Source organism: Delphinapterus leucas, chromosome 17 (assembly GCF_059928025.1).
Source record: "Delphinapterus leucas isolate spDelLeu-1000000601 "Yukka" chromosome 17, BTC_Dleu_Yukka2, whole genome shotgun sequence".
NCBI classification, from domain to species: Eukaryota; Metazoa; Chordata; class Mammalia; order Artiodactyla; family Monodontidae; genus Delphinapterus; species Delphinapterus leucas.
The window spans coordinates 853,302-865,993 of record NC_143145.1 but is presented as its reverse complement, the minus strand read 5'-3'; the positions used below and the strand labels follow the sequence as shown (position 1 = coordinate 865,993).

At 63.8% G+C, this 12,692-nt stretch overlaps 1 protein-coding gene across 8 annotated transcripts; it reads right to left on the bottom strand.

The window, feature by feature from the left end:
- Positions 1-713: 713 nt before the first annotated feature.
- On the bottom strand, positions 714-11,745 carry NRBP2 (nuclear receptor binding protein 2). 8 transcript variants are annotated; one of them, XM_089898473.1, is made up of 19 exons: positions 6,843-7,247; positions 6,247-6,369; positions 6,074-6,175; positions 5,887-5,976; positions 5,697-5,737; positions 5,508-5,602; positions 5,358-5,381; positions 5,202-5,285; positions 5,075-5,130; positions 4,883-4,978; positions 3,690-3,822; positions 3,471-3,573; positions 3,299-3,349; positions 3,081-3,216; positions 2,572-2,684; positions 2,089-2,212; positions 1,935-1,998; positions 1,754-1,809; positions 1,554-1,663 (listed from the first exon to the last, which is right to left on the bottom strand). In XM_089898473.1, exons 1-19 carry the CDS (start codon positions 6,963-6,965, stop codon positions 1,595-1,597), a joined length of 1,683 nt encoding a protein of 560 aa, XP_089754599.1. In that variant the 5' UTR covers positions 6,966-7,247; the 3' UTR covers positions 1,554-1,594. The 8 variants fall into 8 exon arrangements, with proteins under 8 accessions (XP_089754596.1, XP_089754595.1, XP_022411106.1 ...); XM_089898470.1 differs by lacking the exons at positions 2,572-2,684; positions 6,843-7,247 and adding an exon at positions 9,276-11,745 and having other exon boundaries at positions 714-1,663; positions 1,749-1,809; positions 2,089-2,142; XM_089898469.1 differs by lacking the exon at positions 2,572-2,684 and having other exon boundaries at positions 714-1,663; positions 1,749-1,809; positions 2,089-2,142; positions 5,202-5,276; positions 6,843-7,248.
- Between the last annotated feature and the right edge of the window lie 947 nt (positions 11,746-12,692).

The window sequence follows — 12,692 nt, the reverse complement described above, 5'->3', positions numbered from 1 at the left end:
TTTGATACATCTTGGTAAGGTGTTTTGGTTTAGGGTTTTGGCTAGGGTGATGTGGTAGGTGGGATAATGACACCCGCCCCCTGCCCCTTGCAAAGATGTCCGTGTCCCAACCCCCAGAACCTGTGAATATTACTTGACTTGGTGAAAGGTATTTTGCACATGTGATTAAGATTAAGGACCTTGAGATGAGGAGATCATCCTGGATTATCCGGGTGGACTCAACCTAGCCACACGAAACCTTCCTGGTGCAGAAAACCAGACACACAGTTTCATGAGACAGACTCCACCCGATGTTGCCGACTTTGAAGACAGAGGACGGGGCCGTGAGCCAATGGAGGTGGCTGCCTCTAGAAGCTAAGAGTGGCCTTCAGTTTACAGCAGGCAAGGAAGTGGGGACCTCGGCCCCATCACTGCGAGGAAATGAATCCCTGCCCTGTGCCCAGCGCCGCACCTGGCACCTGCACGCCAGCAACCTGAAGGAGCAGGAAATGGGCTCTGCCCTAGAACCTCCAGAAAGACACGCAGTCTTCCTAACACCTTGGTTTTAGTCTGGTGGGATCTGTGCCAGACTTCTGAGCTACAGAACTATCTAAGTGTGCTGGTTTAAGCCACTGAGTTCGTGGTAAACCCTGACAGCAGCAACAGAGAACTAACACGGCGGTGAGCTTTTCTTGTTTGACATTTGAAATGCTTAGAAACCTGAATGTGCTCAGTTTATACATGCACTTTAAAATCTTTAAGAGTGATCAACTACATTTGAAAATGAAGGGAGGTGGTCCAAGTGAATGGAGGCTAGGGTTATGGGGGGTAGGGGTGGGGGAGACAGGGAGCTGGGGCTGGTAGCCTTAGGACCCAGGAAGGCAGCTGCCTGCCACAGGCGGAGGTAAGAGAGGTAGCAGGAGGAGTGGTGAGCTTGGGAGGAGCAGGGAGGGTGCCTAACCCTGACCACTCGAGGCCAGGGAACAAGGACAGAAAATAGCCCTTTGGAGGGTCTGCACTGGCCGGGGGGTGGGGTGTGAGAGCCACATGGAGCTGCAGGGCCGTGGCCCTGCCCAGTGCCCAGCACCACGCCTGACACCTGCGGGTGGTTTACCATGGGTTTAAGGCGGCGATTCCGGTTCCTCGTGTGGCTCTGCGGTAGCAACTTGGAATGGAGCGCTTCCCTGGGCATACATCTGTCCAGGGCCGACCCCCACCCCTCAGCCCCCCAGCACTGTGCCGCGTTTCCCTGCAGGGCAGCCTCTCATGACCAGATGGCGTCGGGGGTGGAAATGAAGGGTACGAGAGGGATGCTGAGTTGTGGAAGCTGGCCGATGGGGGGATCCTGATCCTAAGGACATGCGGGGCCCAACCAGCCCCCCAGCCCCAGCCCTGGCTCCCTCACCCCTGACGGGCCTGCCCCACCACCCTCAGCCCCACTGCAGGGTTGCTGGGAGCTGTGGAAGGGGGAGGTTCCTCACTAGCAGGCACACAGGCAGAGGGGGCCCCTGGTCCCCCACCCAGACGCCGGGGGCCAATGCCGAGCTTCCCCACGGGAGCCACCAGGTCTGGTTCCGGGGGGCTGGGGAGCTGGAGCGCTGAGGTGGGATCAAGGTCACGGCTGAGCTCCGCGGTACTTGAGGAAGGTGCTGTCCAGGAAGGCGGCCAGCTTCGGCCGATCGTCCTGCAGGGCAGGAGGGAGGCATGGGGGATGGTGGGGCGCGGCCCACCCTGCGGCCCTCCCAGGCTGGCCGTACCCGGCTGCGCACCTCACCTCGTGGACGAAGCCATAGTGCACCAGCTCGGCGGCCAGGTCCTGGGCACTGTCGGCTGCGGCAGGGGCGTGAGGACCGGGCGTGAGGACCGGGCGTGAGGCCGCAGCGCCGCCCGCCGTGCCCGCCCCACACCCCCACACCCCCCGCCGCCGCCGCCCAGGGTCCGGCCCGGCGGCCTACTTGGGAGCAGGTCGTAGGTGAGCTGCCGGTGCAGCCTGTCCTCCAGCACCAGGAGCAGAGTGAGCTGGGGAGGCGGGAGGGCAAGGTGGGCTCGGGAGTCGGCCCCGCCCCTCCCGCGCTCCCGCGCCTCTGTGGGTGGCGCCCCCCCCCTCACATGCCAGCGCGCCTGGTCCTCGCTTCTCTCCAGGTTACACTGCATCTGGATCACCTGGGGGAAGGGGGAGGCCAAGGTCACCCACGAAGGCTGGAACTCAGCAACTGGGCAGCAAGAGCAGACGCTGTGTCAAAGGGGCCCAGACACAAAGGGGTCGTAAAGACCGGAAATGAGGAAGGTCTCCAGGGGGAGCCTAGGAAACACATCTCACTGCTAGGAGCCTGGCGAGTTGAGGGAAACTTCCAGGGTAGATATTGAAGCTGGGTACCGAAGGATGAATAGGAGTTTTCACAGGTGAGGAGAACACCTGAAGAAAGAGCGAGCTGGGAAGGGGGTGGGGGAGGAGCGAGGTGCGCAGGGACATGAGAGCAGAAGCACAGGGTGCCAGCGACACCAAGCCTCAGAGTGCCGGGCCAGGGGCGGGGGGGGGCGTGCGCTGAGGACCCCCAGCTGTGGCTGTTAGAACACGGATTCTGGCTGGACAGCCGGGGGAAGGCGGCCAGGCTGGGGGCTGGTGCAGCATCCCAGTGGGGAACGAGGGGGCCCAGATCAGGGAGGTAACCATGGAGACACACCCAAGGCCAAAGCCAGAGGCTCTGGAGCCCAGTGGGTGTGGACAAGGAAAGGGAGAGGGTGGCCGGGGAGGCCCCTGGCCAGGGGGGAGCCTAGCAGGAGGAGGGGACGGGGGAAACACAGGGCCTGGGGGCCTTGGCAGAAACACCAGGTCACAGGTGTCAGCGAATCAGCAAGCCAAGGAAGTGGGATCCGAGAGGCAGCGTGTATGGGACAGGGGCCTGCAGGGGTCTTCCCCTGGAGCCTCTGGGAAAGGGGGTATCCCAGCTTGTACGACTGCCCCCCAAGCCCCACAAAGAGGTCAGCCAGAACCTGGTCTCTCCTGGCAGCCTGGAGGAGAGCCGGGCTGGGGGACTTGAAACCCCTGATACGGGTACCCGTCTGGGCGGTGGGCAGGCCTGTGGAGGCTGGAGTCTCACCTTTCTGGTCTCTGAGTCAAAGGGTTCTGGCGTCGGGGTCTTGGCCTTTGGGGCTTCCTCGGGGGGTGGGGCCAGCACACGGGGCAGCCCCAGGGGCCGAGCAGCAGCGAAGTTCATCAGTGGGTAGATCCCATTTCTAGGGACACAGTGCGGGGTGGTGGCAGCTGAGGGCTCAGGCCTGACAGTTGCCCACTCCCCAGCCTCACTCCAGCCCTCACCTGACATCCTCCAGGAACTTGTCAAGCTCCAAGCAGGAGACCTCTGAGTACCTGGTATGGGTGTGAGGAGAACATGAGGGTGGCGGTCCTGCGGGGGGGGGGGGGGAGTAGGCAGGCCTGGGGGGGCGTGGCCGGGAGGAGAGGGGAGGCCTCTGGGCTGCAGGCTGCTCACCGCCACTGCAACGGGGGCCGGGGCGGCCGGGGGATCTCTGCCAGGACCGTGTGCGGGTCCGTCGCCTTGGTCTTTTCCTCCACCACGTTCTCAGGCATGAGGTCTGCAGGCAGTGGGAGCACACAGGGCAGTGGGCCCTGAAGCACGAGGTTCTGCGGGGCCTCCTTCTGCATCCCGACCCCAGGCCCTGGCCCACCCCCAGGCTGGCCTGCCCCTCACACTGGTGCTGGATGAAGCAGTGAGCGGCCAGGAGCTTCAGCGAGTGCACCTCAAACAGCACACGGTGGAAGAGGAGGCTGTGAGCGGAGGGCCGGCGGGCAGGGTCCCGGGCCAGGCAGGAGAGGATGAACTCCTGGGGTGTGGAGAGGGGGCTGCAGTCGGTGGAGCCCCTCCACTCTGGCCCCACTGTGTGAGGAGAAGCCTCCCAACCCCGTGGGAGCCTTCATGGAGCAACGTGCACAGAGTAGAGGAATCCCGTTAGCAGCCAGGCCAGGACCTGATTCTTCCAACAGGACAGTCGAGTCTGCCCCCGGGCCCAGAACTGCCCATGCTCTACTTCCAGCACCCCTCACAAAAATCGTGGCAGGTTGGCACTGTCATCCCCAATTCACAGGTGAAGCTGCACTGCTCAGGGAGGACCCCAGCCCCCGCCTCGCGGCCCTGGGGCTGGGCAGAGTGCTGAAAGATCAGCGCAGGCCCTCGAGGCCAGTGCAGCCTAGCCTAAGCCCGCCTACCTACAGCCTGCCCCTCTTCCGGTTGCCTCAGGTCAGGCCCGATTCCGGAGATGACCTTGAAGTGTCCCTGCCCTGCCCCACATCCGTGCCCTCCACTGGCTCTCGGGTCCGTCCTGGCTCCACCTCCTTGTCAGTCCTGTCCAGGCCCCGTCACTTCCCTCCCCCATCCCCAGAGGTCACCCGGTGAAGCCAGACAGTCGCCAGACTCTGGCCAGAGAGGCTGTGGCTGCAGCTTCTGTCCGTCCGCAATCCCTCTGCCGGCTCCCCACCCACCTTGCCCCCAACACAGGCTAGGACCACGTCCTTTCTAACTGGTCTCCTGAAGGCTTACAGGCAGGGATGTGGAACCAGGCAGACCTGGATGCAAACACCGGCTCCACCACTCGCTCTAAAGCCTCTCTGAACCTGTTCCTTTATCTATAAAATGGGCATAAAAATTGTGCCCACACGGGAAGTATCTCTCCGGTCTCTCTGTGCTTAGAGTGTGCCCTCAGAGCCTTCACGTCTGCAACTCAACACGCACGCCCAGTAAGGCCCTCCTTGCGGGGGAGGGGGGGTGGAGGCTCGCGCAGCGGGCCTGGCCCAGACCTGCTGCACCTCCAGGCCTGCCCGAAGCACCGCACCGGCCCTCCTTGGAACACTGAGAGCCAGCCGGTAGGGGCAGGGCCAGCTGCTTACCCGCATGTTGGGGTCACTCAGAGAATGCCTGGCGCGAGCGATGGCCTCCTCTGTGACCCGGGTGTCCCCGTTGGCCTGGATCTCCAGCACAGCCATCTGGGGGGCAGGGCAAGGTCAGGCATGGGGAAGGGACAGCACAGGTGGGATGGGGGGAGTTAGCTGGGAGGGGCCCAGAGACCACGGGGTTAGTACCTCCAGCGCACACATCCCAAAAGAGAAGATGTCCACGGCAGTGCCATCGGCAACTTCTGAAAGGGGAGAGCAGATCAGGGCAGGTAAGGCGGATGCCGGGGGTGAGGGGGGACCCCCCCAGACTCACCTCCGTATTCCGGCGGGAAGAAGTGCAGGTTCCGAGGTTCCTCCCGCTCAACACGGATGGGGCTTCGAAGATCGTCTGGGAGCGCTGTGGAGAGCGCGCGGGATGAGCAGATCGGACCTCTCCCCCACGCTCCGTCCCCCCAGGGTCCCCACGCACCATTGGAGAAGATCCGGTGCCACACTGCGCCGGTCACCGCGGGGAGAAAGCAGGCGTCAACGTGATGGGGCAGTGGGCATCGTCCGCCCCGTTCCAGACAGGTCCCCCAGCCCCGCCCCCCGCCCCCGCCCAGCCCTGCTCCGCCAGCACCAGAGCCGATCTTGATGAGGCCGTTGTGCTGTATGAAGATGGTGTCGCTGGTCAGGTTCCCGTGGATGATGGGGGGACTGCAGGCGTGCAGAAAGCTGCGGAGGAGGGGAGAGCAGGGGGAGCTGGGTCAGGGGTGCCAGGGAGGCGGGGGCGCCAGGGGCAGGTGCTCGGGCAAGCCCAGGCCCTCACCTGAGCGCCGACAGGATCTGCGTGCACCAGCGCTTCCAGGCCTGGCGGCGGACGGACTCCGTGGGGTGAGCGCAGGAAAGGCAGCTGGGCCTGAGGTGCCCCGGCCCAACCCCGCTCCTGTGCCCAGGGCCGCCCAGCGCACCCCCGACCCCACCCTGGCCCTGACGCTGACCCAGCCCGCTCCCTGTACCCTGGCGTTCATGGCCTTGTGGTTCTTCTTGGTCTTTTTGAGGAACTGCTTGAGGCTGCCCGATGACACGTACTCTGTGATGAAGATGACCTGCGAGGCGGCAGGCTCACGGGCTCCACCAACGGTGGGTGCCCGCAGCCGCCCCACCCACTGGTGCCCCCCTCCCCGTGGTGTGCCCAGGGCTCACCCGTGCTCGGGCCTCTGAGGCGTCCAGCCAGTACTTGTGCAGCTTGACAATGTTGGGGTGGTCCACCAGCGCCAGCTGCTCAAACATGAGCTGGATCTTCTCCTGGGAAGGGGGGGGCGGTCACCAGGCTGGGGGGGGGGTTGGGCGTTGGGGGTCGGGGCAGCAGGCCTTACCTCGTGGGCCGAAAAGGCCTTCCTGTCAGCGAAGTGCAGCTCGTTCCACACCACCTCCACCCCCTCCTCCGTGTCCATGGCCAGGAAGGTGCTCTGGACGCCGGGCATGTTCCCCTGGTTCACCTGGTGGGGGGGCGGGGGGCACGAGTGAGCTGGTGCGTGGGGGAGGAAAAGGGTGCGGGCTAGGTCTCCGCTCACCTCCCTTCCAGCAGCCCGACTATGTGAGGCAGGCGCTGGCCTGCTCTGGGGGGAAGCTGGGCACCCAGGAGCAGAAGCTTGGTATCCTGGGGCTGGGCTGAGGGGATCTGGGGCATGTTCCGGGTGTTTTTGAGGCTGGTCCCCAGAGGACTAACAGCTGGTCCCAGAGGCATGGGGAGGTGGTCTCGGGAGGAGACTTAGGGAATCGGGGGTTCCTCACCAGGGCGTGGGCGCCAGGCTAAAGGAGTGCAAGGGCCCGTCAAGAAGGGGGCCGCCTGCGCGACGCTTCGGAGAGGTTTCGGGCCTCTGGCTTCCCGAGAGTCCGCACGGCCCCGCGTGGTCCCAAGGGCCCCTCCGCCGGAGGTGGGCGGCGACCCGCCCCTCCCTGCCGTGCCCACCTGCTCCCGCCGCTTCTGCCAGCGGCCGCACGGGCTCTCTTCCAGGATGTCGCTCTCGTCCTCACTCTCGTCCTCCCGCTCCCGCTCCCGGCCCCGCCTCGGCACCGGCTCCGGGGCCGCCATGGCTCGGCGGGTCCAGGCCGCCGCCCTCCGCGCTATCCGCCGCCCAGCGCCGTCGCCGCTCCCCTCCCGTCCTGGCCCCGCGCCCAGACGCCCAGCTGGGAGCGGAGCCGCCGCCGCCACCACCTCGAGTCCCTACTCGGGCTCCGGGAACTGGGAGGCGCGGGCGCGCGGCCGGCCCGGGGGGTGGAGCCCGCCTGCCCCACCGGAGCCGCCTCCCCTGGCCGGAGCCCGAGCGGAGATTCCCCGTAGAAGGCAGAGCCCTTGCGGCGCCCAGCGGAGACCCCACCTGTCCCCCGCCCAGGGGCCCAGCGCGTGGGGACCCACCCCGGCCAAGGCCCCGCCCACTGTCCCCGCCCACATCCACGAAGGCCCCGCCTCGCGGACCCCGCCCCGTCTAGGGCCCCGCCCCTCCCGAGGCCCCCTCCCGGTGGAGCTGCCTGGTCCCAAACAGGCTCCTCCCGGGACTCGCTGCACTCGGCTGCCCCGGCACCAGCTTGAGGCGAGCGGCCCGGGCGCAGGGGTTTCCGTGGCGGCCCGGAGCCGGGTCCGTCGGGGCCTCCCCGGGCGCGCGGAGGCCTGCGCCGACCGGCCCTGCCCAGCTCTGGGAGCCGCTGGTACTTCCTGCACCGGTTCCCCATCACACGCCAGCCACACACATCCTGAAACCCGGCCCAGTCCCCGGGCGCCCACCTTGGGGTGAACCCAGCATGGAGCGGGCCGGGCGCAGCCCGCTCAGCCCGGGGATCACCGCGAGGGTCTGGGGGAAGGGCAGGAATGCGCGACGGGGAGGCCAGCTCTCCCGGCACGTCCCCCATCCCCTAAGGAACACGTGGGAGGGCCCCCGAAGGAGACAAAACTACGCAAGCAGGTGGACTTTAATTAGCGACCACAGACCTCCCACTGGCCTGCAATTCGGTGTTTCCCTTTCATGTCCACACCCACCTTCCCACATTCCCAGATGGCCCTCTCTCCGCTTTCTGCTGATGGCTTTTCTGGAACAGTGGAGCCATCAGAAGGGAGCCCTGACCCCAGAGGCCATGTCAACAGGGGATGTGCTTTAGAATTCTTGTCTAAAACCCCCTTTATCCCAAACCCCCACTACCTTTCAATAGTCTCCCGCTCACACCTGCTGAGTCCTCCCCCTCCCTCACTATGTCTTTCTGGAGAGAAAAGTAGTGGACACGTGTGTGCCTTCTCCCAAACGTAAACCACAACCCTGACTTCCCCCCCCACCCCGGGCTCAAAGGCCTTCAGCCTGTTGGTCTCTCAGAGTCCCCTGCACACCTCTCTTCCTCCCAACCTTCTGCATAGACATAACTCCACCGCCGCCATCCTGGTGGACCAGCAGAGCCCCCGCACTCCCCACTCCACCCCCCTCAGGTGATCCTGTGAAACCATCACTCACACTGCTCAGAACGCGCTGTGTCGCAAAGGAGGAACCAGCAAGACTTGGTCCTCTGTCACCTGCCCCAACCAGACACTGTGCAATGAGTGTCTGAAGTTCCAGGCTCATCCGAGTCTGACACCTGAACTGCAGAGACCATTCTGGATATGACTGTATGCCACCGTAGGTTGTCAATGCTTCTCTCCTGTGATTAACCTCATATCTACAATAAGGATAGAGTTCTGTGGATGAACCTTCAAAAAACTGAACTCAAAGAAAAAAGCTTTGCTGACATACTAACAATTCTTTGTACGTTGTTGTAAAGGCCATACCTCCAGAACAAAGCTGGTGACGCAAACCAAGGGGGTCATACCAACTGGGAGAGCTGCACCAGGGGACAGAATCAGCCCCTGCCCCCTCAAAGCACAGCCACAGGATGGAAAATAATAGCAGGTCGACCCCAAATTGAGACCCAAAGGCACTTAATACAGCGAGAAATTGATGGGGAATGGTTTACTCAACGAACAGGAGAAAAATCGATAACTGAAAGGAACGGATTTAATTAAAATGGGAATATAACAAATTGATGCTTACACTTCAGTGTGATAGGCCAGGGAAACAACGGAAAGTCCTTCACTCTAAATGCATCAGAGTCTATCAGAAATGGCCACTTGTGAAATTTTAATTGAAAATTCACACCTGATAACACCAAGGGTGAAGAGAAAAAAATCATAAAGGACAATGTCTTTCCTTTAATGCAATGAGGAACCATAAGCAAGAAAGGACGGAAGAGAGTAGAACGTCGCTGTGCACGTAAGCTGAACACATTGCACACAGATACTGGCACGCTAAGAAATGTTTTAAAATGTTGTCATATATTTTTCAGGGTTGAAAAAAACAACCAATTAGAAAGAATACCCACTCACTTTCCAGACAGAGAAGAAACAAGAGGCCTGTTTCTGGGTCAGGAGCAGCCCTCTGGAGCAGCTGCACGTAGGTGAAGTTCTCGTGTGTGTTGCGGTCGAAGAAGCCCTTGGTGTCGTCGCTGGGGTCCTCCAGGACGCGGTTCATCCCCTAGTCGAAGTAGCCGCGCCAGTAGGCCACGTCCACGGGCAGGTGGCGGCTATGCACGGGGTCGATGACGCTGCTCGTGGCAATCTGGGCCTCCAGCAGGCGGATGCCGTGCTCCCGGACGATGAGGTCCTTCTTCATGGCCTGGAAGAGGGAGATCTGCTCCCCGGTGTAGGGGTCGGTGTAGCCGGTGACGGCACGCTCAGCCGACAGCAGCCTCGCGAACGCGTCGGGCCCAATGGCGCCAGCCCTCAGCGCCTCCTCCACCGAATACCCCTTGTTTTCTTTCGATGATGAAGCCACTGACTGCTCACGTCTCCAGGAGGGTGAGGGCTGTGCCGGGCCTGAGAAGCCCCTTCCTACAAGTCTCGTGGATGCTGAGGGGCTCCTGGGAGCCGGGCAGCAGCAAGCCGGCGATGTACCTCTGCACCGAGGCCAGGCTGCCCACGTCCTGGGCCATGGTCCGGCCTCGTTCCAGCTGCTCGTACATGCCCTGGTTGATGATCTCCACTCTCAGAAGCTCACCTGGAGTCACGGGCATCCTCACCCAGCAAAGGTGGTCCTGGCAGTGGCTGCAGCCTGCTCGTGGGTGGCCCTCAGCGCAGCCGCCAGCTCCTCCACCAAGAGGGCCCCGTCCTTGTGCTGCTGGCTCAGCGTCACCCTCTGCTCCACGGGGACTGCCTCGGAGAACAGCAGCTCCCAGAGCGACACGGGCCGGCCCTGGAACTTGCCCATGGAGACGGTGGCCACGGCAGCTCTCAAGGTCTGCCAGGTGCTGTGCTCAGTGAGCGGGGGCCCCTGTGGCTCCGCTCCAGGGCTCCCCACTGAGATGGGCAGGAAGGCCAGCCCTGTCTCTGGGTCGGTGACACAGTGGGCCAACAGCTGCCCACAGCTGAGGCTCTCCTGCTGCCGGGGTCCGAGAAGCCAGCCGCCTGCGAGAGATGCTGCTGAGTCTCTGTCCAGGCAGCCGAAGTGCAGGGTGGCCTCCAAGGGCAGCCGGAGCCTGCGGGCAGGACACACAAGCCTGCCTGTAGCCAGCTGGGCAACCAAGAGCCTCAGCACCGGAGGCCTGTCCACCAGCTCCCTCTTCATGGCCTGGAATAGGGGGATTCGGATGCCACTGAAGGGGCCATGATACCCCGTCACCACCTGCTCTGCTGCCAGGAGCTGCCTGTGGAGCTCTGGTCCAAACAGGCCTGCCCTGACCGCCTCATCCAGCCACAGCTGCCGGCCGGTGGCCGGGTCCACCAGCATGCGGGTGGCGTCCTGAGCCTCCCAGACCGGAAGCGTGGCGCCCGTGGGGAGCAGGTGCTCGGCTAGGCCTGGAAGAAGCTCTTGTGCCCTGCAGGCAGCAGGACGAGCCCTGCCACACCGCCGGTGCCCTGCGGGTGGCGCTGCACCTCGGTGCGTGCACCCACATCCGGCACTGCCAGCCTGCCCTCCCGCAGGCCTGGACCGTCTCCGCGTCCAGGACCCCCACCTCCAGCAGCCTGGCCAAGCTCGGTGCCCCACTCAGCGTACGGAAAGTGATCTTGAGGGGCAGCAGGCCCAGCCCCGTGCTGGGGGCCTGCACACACCTGCCTAGCAGCTCCCGGTATGGCAGCTGCTCCGGCGTGTCGGGGTCCAGGAAGCCTGGGGCACTTGAGCTGGGCCCAAGCTCCAACAGCCCACACCATGTCTCCCGGTCCAGGAGGCTTTGCTGGCAGGCCAGCTCAGAGGCCACGCGCATGCCCTGGATGGGGTCCACCAGGCCCCCCGTGGCCTCCTGGGCCTCCAGCCAGCTCCACCCCAGTGCCCTGTCCACAACCTCCTTCCCTATGGCCTGGAAGAGGGCCAGCTTCCCACCCCCAGAGGGTCAGGGTACCCAGTGACCACGCGCTCAGCGGCCAGCGGCTTCTCCTTCCGCTCCAGGCCCACCAGGCCCTGCTGCAGGGCCTCAGACACGAGGAGCAGCTGGCCCTGCCCGGGGCCGCCTGGGCCTCCAGCAGAGCCAGCTCGAGCCCAAAGGGCAGGAGACCCTGCTTCATGACAGCGTACACGCCGGCGATGCTCCTGGCCTGGGTGGACGTGGCTGCCTTGGCCTGGGGCCCGGATGGGGTGCCGGTGCCCAGCACGGCCTTCACGGTCTCAGGGACGACAGCCGTCTCAGTGCCATTGGTGACCAGGAGGTTGAGAGGAGAGACGTGGCTGTTCATCACACAGAACTTGCTCAGCCAGGGTCCACCGTCTGCTCCCTGTGGGGATGGAAAGGCTCTGTGAGGGACCCGAGACAGCCCAGGTGGGTGGGAGGGCAGACACGGTCAGGAGGTCAACCCTGCACCCTGGACCCACCTCCAGTGCAGCCGGCCCTCCTGAGGGAGGGGTGTCACATCCAGCTTCGGTCCCTCCCCTTGCCCTGCAGCTCCCAGGAGAGGACCATGTGAGCACAGGGACCCCACGGTAGCCTTGGGGGGTGCGGGCTCTGTTTTCTCCTATAGGCCATCCTCTGGCCTCCATCTCAACCCCGCACCCTCGTCCCCCTCCCCCCAGGGTCCTGGTGCAGAGGCTTGGCCTCCACCCACCCTTGGCCTCAATACCCAGCCGATGACCAGTCCCTGCCCTGCCCTTGGGTGGTCTCCATGTATTCGTGTGCTTCTCCCTCCCCCTTCCCAGTGACCCCTCCAAATTCTTCCCCACCTTAACCCACTGCCGCCCTGGCCTCTGCTCCCTCCTGGCTCCCCACCGGGCTTCAGCCAGGTCCCTGCCCTCTGTCCCAAGTCTCTCACCTCAGCCCGGCTGTGTCCCCCTCTGCCCACCCTGGCCCCATGTCCTCTGGAAATAGGGTCTTTGCAGATGTAATTAAGTTAAGGTTAAGGTGAGGTCACACTGGTGTAGAGAGGCCCTTATTCCAACACGACTGTGTCCTCACAGGAAGACAGACAGGGGGATGATGCCCAGCCCACAGAAGCAGACTGGAGGCGTGCAGCTTCAGGCCCCAAACCCAGCATTGCCACCAAACGCCAGAAGCACTGATTCCAGATCCTGGCCCCTCAACTGTGGAAGAATAAGGTTCTGTTGTTTGAAGCCTCCCGGGCTGCGGTAATTGTTCCCTCCCGGCCCCAGGAGCCAGTCCACGTCCTGCTTCCACAGAACCACACCTGCAGTCCCCGGTCCTGGTCCACACTGTCCTCGCCTCCCGCAGCTCCCCAAAGCCTCACACGGGGTCTCGGGAGAAGGCTCAGCCCCACGCGCCCTCGCCCCCGCTCCGCAGCTCTTGCTGAGGTAACCTCGGA

Bases quoted from the DNA above. Each gene is read 5' to 3' on its own strand.
- NRBP2 (XM_089898468.1), bottom strand. From the start codon at position 6,965: ATGGCGGCCCCGGAGCCGGTGCCGAGGCGGGGCCGGGAGCGGGAGCGG. The intron at 3,823-4,882 runs GTAAGCAGCTGG...TCCACACCCCAG, and splicing joins TGAGTGACCCCAACATGCGG to GAGTTCATCCTCTCCTGCCT. The intron at 1,664-1,748 runs GTGCGCAGCCGG...CCTGCCCTGCAG, and splicing joins GGCTTCGTCCACGAGGTGAG to GACGATCGGCCGAAGCTGGC.